Genomic DNA, 7,599 nt, shown 5'->3' with positions numbered 1-7,599 from the left:
AGATTTACATAGGACTTTATAAATTGACCTATCAAGAGTGACAGTGATGAGATTCGAACTTAGCCTTACAAACTCAAATTTTTTAAACTCAACCACTTGTTCTAAAACTCGTTGGCATTTATGAATGAATATTTTTACAACTTATTAGAAGACCATTGTTATTTTACATTTCAATACTCGCTGGTAATTCTTTTAAATTTAGATGATAAAATTAAACTCAAAATCATTCGATTTAAGCTGTATAACTAAATAAATATCCATTTACATTAAATATAAAATAATTATTTAATTCATTAACATATAAATATTTTGATTTCACAAATCCTATTAAGCAACTGACATTTTCGTTTTTTTTTGTTTTTCTTAAATACTAATAAAAAATATATAATTTATTTTTGGGTAAACTACACCAATGGTCACTAATATTTGAGTAAAAATTTGTGTTCCCACTGAAGTTTCAAAAGTAACAAATTGACAACTAACATTAGCAATTTGTAAAATATCGTCACTCTACTGTTATCTCTGTTAAATTGATGATGTGACACAGTTAATAAAATTGTTAATATTTAGTTTCACCCCTAAACTATTACTACAACATCAAATAGGTCCTTAAATAATGATTTTATATTTAATTTATCCCAAAAGTTTTCTAATTTCTAGTTTTTTTAAAACACTCCATCATCTCAATTATATTATAACCACTTTCCTTACAAAAATGAAAATCACACTTAAACAAACTCTTGTTTGTCTTTAAATATTCTAACCACTTTCTTTATAAAAACAAAAACCAATCTCAAAAGCATTATTTTTTACATTAAAATTAATTGAATATATCGCTTTAAATACTCATGTATTTGTCTTTAATGGAAAAACTCTATTTATCTATGCAGTGTGGTTTTCGTTTTGTAAGGAAGGTGGTTTGAATATAGTTGTGGTGGGGGAGTTTGAAAAAAAAACTATAAATTAGAAAACTTTTGGGATAAATTAAATAAAAAATCATTATTTAAGGTCTTATTTGATATTTTAGCAATAGTTTAGGGGTAAAACTAAATATTAACATTTTTATTAACAGTGTCATGTCATCAGTTTAACAGAGATAATAATTGAGTAACCATTTTATTACAAATCGATAACATTAGTGGCTGATTTGTTACTTTTGAACTTCGGGATAAAACGAGAATTTACTCGAACATATATAAACATTCATAAGACATATATAAACGTTAAGAAAATAATAATACATGCTTAAGATAGAAAACTTACTTTAAGTAATACGTAATTTTACAAAAACCCTCTCTCTAATTATACTAATTTTTTTAACTGCTACATAAACACCCGTTAAAAGTTTATGTCTTGTGGCTATTTTGATCCCATTTAAATAGTTCAGTGGTATTATTGTCACAAATTTAAAAATGGTGGTCATTTCACGATCTTTCCCATAGATACGTGGTTATTTATGTATTTTACCCTATTTTAATATTAAGCCACGAAATTACTGTATGTAAAATGAATTGCCCCATCGCCGTGAAGAGTGGAGTCGGAAAGGATGGAGTTATCGGAAGAGTGGAAGGCTTACATCCCCATCGGTAAATCATTGGACCCGCCACTCCTCTCTTATTCTTCGACAAATACTAAGCTTGGTCCTCTTTTCTTCATCCCTAAATCCAACACCCTTCCTAAAACCCTTTTCTCTTCTCCCTCTCTTTTCCCTTCTCTTCTTCCTCCTCCACCTCGCCTCTCTTTCTCTCGATTCCTCTCCACTTCTTCCGTACCTTACTCCACTTCTTCTTCCATCGCTTCCCGCTTCGCCCCCACTTCCTCCTACAGCCACGATGTTTCTTCCCTTCTATCACACAACCGCCTCCACCTCCTCCACTGCCCTGACCGCAACATCACCCTTGTCTTCTTCACCACCGGCTCCAACCATGACCGGATTGGCTTCTTCGGTGTACACGTCCAAGTCGGCGATTTTAAGTTTCTGGGTGATCGGAATGGCGACGTCTTTGTTTCTAACAACCACTTAAATCACAAAATTTTGAGTATTCTGGTGAACCCAGTTGATGATTTCGCCGAGGTTTCAGGTGATTCTGTTGTTGGGTATTTAATGGCTTCTACTTATATGCCGTTCATTGGTATTCTGTTAGACTTGTTAACCAAAACCCTGCTCTGGTTTACATAGGCTGTAAGTTATTCAAGCGTTCATCGATTGTTTGTTCTTGTTTCAGTCCACATATACCTGAAGAAAGTATGGTTTTGTTAGAGAATGGTTCACTGTTCTTGTTTGATTTAGCTTCCCATGTTGATTCTCAGAAACCCAACGAGTATCTTAAAGGGAGTAAATTTAGAGTATTTTGGGATGATTCCAGTGGTTCAAGGAATTATAAATGGTTGGGTATTGAGTTTAGTTGGCATCCTAGGATTTTGGTTGTTGCCCGATCAGATGCTGTTTTTTTACTTGATTTTAGGCGCAATGAGTGTAATGTAATTTGTTTAGCTAAGATTGACATGTTGAGCCCTTATAATGTGGTTGATGAAGATCAGTTCCTAGCATTTTCTAGAGCAGGAGCTGATGGGTTTCAGTTTGCTTTGGCTTGCCGAAGCTTGTTACTTCTTTGTGATGTGCGTAAACCGATGATGCCATTGTTGCGATGGGCTCATGATCTTGATAATCCATGCTTTATTGTTGTGATTAGGTTATCGGAATTAAGATCACAATCAAGGGATGATAGATATCAGTTGGCAACCGAATCAGGTTTTTGTGTAATTTTGGGATCATTTTGGAATTGCGAGTTCCGGCTGTTCTGCTATGGCCCTTCTTTAACCAATGAAGGATCTATTGCTATGGGAATTTCACAGTTTTGTAAACCCTTTCTGGCGTGGGATCTTTCTTCAGAGTTCTTATTGTCAAACCAAGAGTGTCATTGCGGAAGTTGTCTTGTTAGAGAAGACTTTTCAAAAGGTGCACTTCCTGAATGGATTGATTGGCAACAGAAGAAAGATATTGTCCTTGGTTTTGGGATTTTGAGCAGGGATCTGTCGGAGCTGGTGCATGAGTCAGATGAATTCGGTGGGTTCACTTTGATTAGGTTAATGTCTTCAGGAAAGATCGAAGCTCAACGATATTGTGCCTCATGGGATTTGGTGCAAAATTTTGATGTAGCTCACAGAGAATCATTGTTCAGTTTTGAGGGTAGCTTACTATACTCCTTGGGTGATGATGAATACGAATTTCCTAAACGATTCAAGTATTTGAACCTTGAGTATCTTCGTGGGTATTTGAATGACGATCTTGCTAAAGTCCTAGATTCCAAGATGAAGAAGTCTCACAAGGGTCCTCTTCAGGAATCTTTTAGCCTAGACTTTCATGAAATTTTGTGTGAAAAGTTGAAGATCTGTGGGTTTGGTCGATTCAGGTCTTCTCCTGCACTTGCCATTGTCTTCAATGACATTAGCTTGGCAACAAGTATATGCGAGGTTGCTTTGAAGCAAATGTGGGCAACCTTACCTTTGGAACTTTTAATACTAGCTTTCTCTAGCTATCCCGAGTTACTTGATGTACCCTTTGATGATAAGACAGTGCCTTTGGAATTTTCTGTTGTTCCCGACGTACCTCAGTTGCCTCCATTCCTACTACGGAAGCCTTCATGTCGCAGCACTAAGTGGTCACACAAACTGCAGCCCGATGATTCACTTGTCGGTCCTGTTCTTCCTCTCCCAATTCTACTTACGCTTCATGAGTTTCATAATGGCTGTCCTGATTCAGAGAAAATGTCTGAATTTTCATCAGACATGGAGCTTGGCCTCAGGTGCACTGAAGTCATGCAGGTAGCTACTGAAATGGCTGTATCAGATTCTAGCTCGCTTAACAACGATCAAACCGTCTCTCTTGCCGATGAAAGAGACGAGATGTGGGTCGACACTCAAAGGCCCAAACCATTCCTTTTATACCAGCCAGTTGCAGGTGAGTCACATAGCATTGATCAACTGCAGGGAAACCGTATTTATAAAGACGAGAAATATAGTACCATGATTACCAAAGTGCATAAGGAGGAGACTGATCCTAACAACACGACGAATACTGTTGGGCTAGAACTATTCGATGATCTGTGTCCCATTGAGTTGAAGTTTGATGTTCTTGCCATGAACTTTAGACCACAGGAATTAGAGGGATTCAAGATTTTGAAAAGGCGGTTCACCAAGTGGCAAGAGCGTTTTAAACCATATCAGGAAATTTGCATGCAGAATAATATGAATTTTCAGAAGAGGGCATGAATTGATATGCTGTGTTGGGGTGATTCTCTTTTAACTGGATCTTAGAATCCAACCTTAGTTTGCTTCCCCTCCCGATCAGGGATTTAAGGCAATAGTGGATGCTATTGAGGTCATTGCGATTGTCACGGCCTTGGTTTCGATAGCGGACCGCTATTTGAATCCCTGATGCTCCCGAATTAGGTCGGAAATGTTGTAAAATTAGATAACAGCACATGTAACAGTAATTATAAGATAGAGAAGAGCCCTTTGTACAAACGAGGTTTCTTATATGACCCTTTGATCATTGATTTTCGTCGTTGATTGATATGTTATTGACGTGACATTTTATAGTATTAATGTAGCGGTTTACACTTATCGATGATGTGACAAATGAATTAAATTAACTTTTTATCAAGTTTGAAAGTGAAATTTATTTTTTTTTAAAGTTTTAATGCTTATTTAATTTTTTTTATAAAAAATAAAATATTTTAAATTTTAAATATAAAAAATATTCGATAAATTAAATATACAAATACTAAAAATAAAAATTAAATTAATAACATATAATTTTACCTCGAATTTATCTTGATTTTTATTTATATAAATTTAAACTCTTCATCATGTATAAATTTTATTTTATATATTTATCTCTAATTATAATGTCTTTGTAATTCTATTTCACTAATTTTCTATAAAATTAAATTAAATAAACATTATAAATCTTAAAAATAAAATTTAAAAGTTATAAAATTAAAGTTTATTATAAATTATCTTATATAATTAAAAATATATAAAAATAATTATACAATTAAGATAAATATTTTAATGAATATAATATGACAGAATGAAGTAAATTTCACCTAAATTTGATATAAAAAAAAGAAAATCGACCTAACCCGATAATTTTTAGATACAATTTTTTAACATTAGTGTGAATATGAACTCCACGTGTTTGGGTTTTTTTTCACCCTCTGTTTTTTTTTTTAATTTTCCAAAGGATAATAATCTATTTTCTACAAAATAAAAATGAGATAAAATTCATATTAGAATTTAAATGTATGAATATAACAATATAATTATACTACTAAATAAGATAAAACTCTTATTAATGTATATATATTTTAGTAATTTAATTTTTATTTTTAGTATTTTTATTTATTTTTTGTATATTTGTATATTTTAAATTTTAAATTTTAAAATATTTTATTTTTCTAAAAAATCAAATAAGTCCTTTAACATAGAAAAAAGCAATTTAGCTCTTAAACTAGACCAAAAAAATAATTTAGCATGTCTGTCACATCATCAGTCATTGTAGACCGTTATTTCATCACCGTAAAGTGTTACATTAGTATCGTAACGATCAACGATGAAAATCGTTGATCAAAGGGTCGTATTGGGTTCTTTTTCCAATTTTAAGAGCTACATCGAATATTAAAATAATAGTGTCACTGCCTTAAAAATGAAGAAAATGAAACTCACTTGTGTTGCTAGGTAAAAGAAAGATCATATGATTACCATAAACAATAATTAACAAACGAAGAAAATGGTATAAATTATTGCTTCATGGTAAATGTCAACGTCTTAAAAATAATTTCATCTGAATTAATGTAAATATTATAATAGACGATATCTTTAAAATTAACATAATCTTTCAAACTTTGTACATCTATCGTTAAAAATAAAAACTCATTTGTATTGCTCTCTTGAAAAATGAAATCTTTGGGTGGGCATAAGCTGTAAAACTCCATTAAGAATGCGTATGCAATAGGAAAGCTCAAAATGGTAGCTTGTGAACACGAAACGTGGACTACAAAGAACCAAAATTGGGTCTAGAAGTGCAGAGTCTGGCAGGTTTGTACCATGACAAATGTGGTATGTTGAACTTGCGGTTGGGGCAAGCAAGGTTCATGTTGGTTGTCATGAAAAACTTGTAGCATTGCTTCATTTCCTTGTAAAGTTATAAATTTGATCATGATGTGTGTTATTTAATGGGTAAATTTCATTAGATACCGCCAAATTTTAGGTATTGTATTATTTATACCACTAAACTTTCAATTTTATCGATTATAGCATTGAACTTTGATTTTCGTTTCAGTTATGCCACTAAACCGTTAAATCGTTAACGACACAATGATGTGATTGACGGCTACTGACGTGACTGACGATTGTTGACGTAGACACCTCATCAAAATGACGTAGTTTTAATATGATTCTTAAAGGTTTAATGGCCTAGTGATATAATTGAAACAAAAATTAAAGTTCAGTGTTATAATTGATAACATTAAAAGTTTAGTGGTGTAAACGATACGCCGCCTAAAGTTTGGTGGTATCTGATGTAGTTTACCCTTATTTAATTTTAAGGGAAATTAAAGAGTTTTAGACTAAGTTTGTTAAATCAGATGTATTTTCTGATGAAATGAACATTATATTTGTATTTAGGAGATAAAAAAAGTGAATAGAAAATTTTAGACTCTAAAGATCGTTAATGAAAGTGGTTAGTGGTGACTGACAGTGATGAATGATGATAAGAGACTTTAGTTGAAATTAAAATTTAAATTGATATTTATTAAAAATTTAATGGTTAAGATGATTCATCTAAAATTTAAGGATTAAATTAAAAGTTAAAACTTTTTATTAACATTTCATGTCGACTTAACAACTTAATGAAAAAAATGTGATGATTGATAACATAATGTTTAAAATTTAATAAATTAATAACACAAGTGATTGAAATATTATTTTTTAAAACTTGGAGAGCAAAAGTGAATAAAACAAAAAAAAGTGAATGTTGTCGTAGTTTACCCTTAATTATAAGGTAAACTACATATTTAGTACATAAACTATCGATTTTGGTGGTTTTAGTACATAAACTCAAGTATGTTTTTGAGATTTTAGTGGCCTGGGGCGAATGTATAAATTAAGCCCCTAATAACAAGTATTACACAAAAAAATTAAAGAATAATTAAATGAAAAGTGAAAAAAATAATTTAGAAATATCACTTTAGCATCGCTGTTAATTTTTTAATGATGAGTAACAACAAAGAAATAAAATATAACATTAAGTATGATTTTGAAGAAAAATAATAATTAGATGGCCAAAACAAAAATAAAATAATAATTGAGCAATTAAAAAATAATTTAGCCTTTTTAATTATATATAAATTTATAGTTTTAGTCCTTGAGCAAGTGAGGGCACTGGGCGAGTGCCTCTTCTACCCAGCTCAAAGACGAGTTTGCCTAAACTTTTATTTTTTTTTAAAAATCATACATAGTGTTTCGTTTTTGTTTTATTTTAATACTCATCGTTAAAAACTTAATGCGTTTATTACTTAAATTGTCAGTTTTGTT

General features: G+C 31.7%; 1 protein-coding gene across 1 annotated transcript; it reads left to right on the top strand.

Moving 5' to 3' along the window:
* Positions 1 to 1,546: 1,546 nt before the first annotated feature.
* On the top strand, positions 1,547 to 4,272 carry LOC120166106. The gene is made up of 2 exons (XM_039175471.1): positions 1,547 to 2,139; positions 2,226 to 4,272. Exons 1-2 carry the CDS (start codon positions 1,547 to 1,549, stop codon positions 4,270 to 4,272), a joined length of 2,640 nt encoding a protein of 879 aa, XP_039031402.1.
* Positions 4,273 to 7,599: the final 3,327 nt, after the last annotated feature.

The sequence above is a fragment of the Hibiscus syriacus genome, unplaced genomic scaffold (genome assembly GCF_006381635.1).
Source record: "Hibiscus syriacus cultivar Baekdansim isolate YM2019G1 unplaced genomic scaffold, ASM638163v2 tig00002942_pilon, whole genome shotgun sequence".
Lineage (NCBI taxonomy): Eukaryota > Viridiplantae > Streptophyta > Magnoliopsida > Malvales > Malvaceae > Hibiscus > Hibiscus syriacus.
Note: the sequence above shows the minus strand (reverse complement) of the source record. Positions and strands in the feature narration are given on the sequence as shown.

Bases quoted from the DNA above. Each gene is read 5' to 3' on its own strand.
- LOC120166106 (XM_039175471.1), top strand. From the start codon at position 1,547: ATGGAGTTATCGGAAGAGTGGAAGGCTTACATCCCCATCGGTAAATCA. The intron at 2,140-2,225 runs GTTAGACTTGTT...TTCTTGTTTCAG, and splicing joins ATGCCGTTCATTGGTATTCT to TCCACATATACCTGAAGAAA.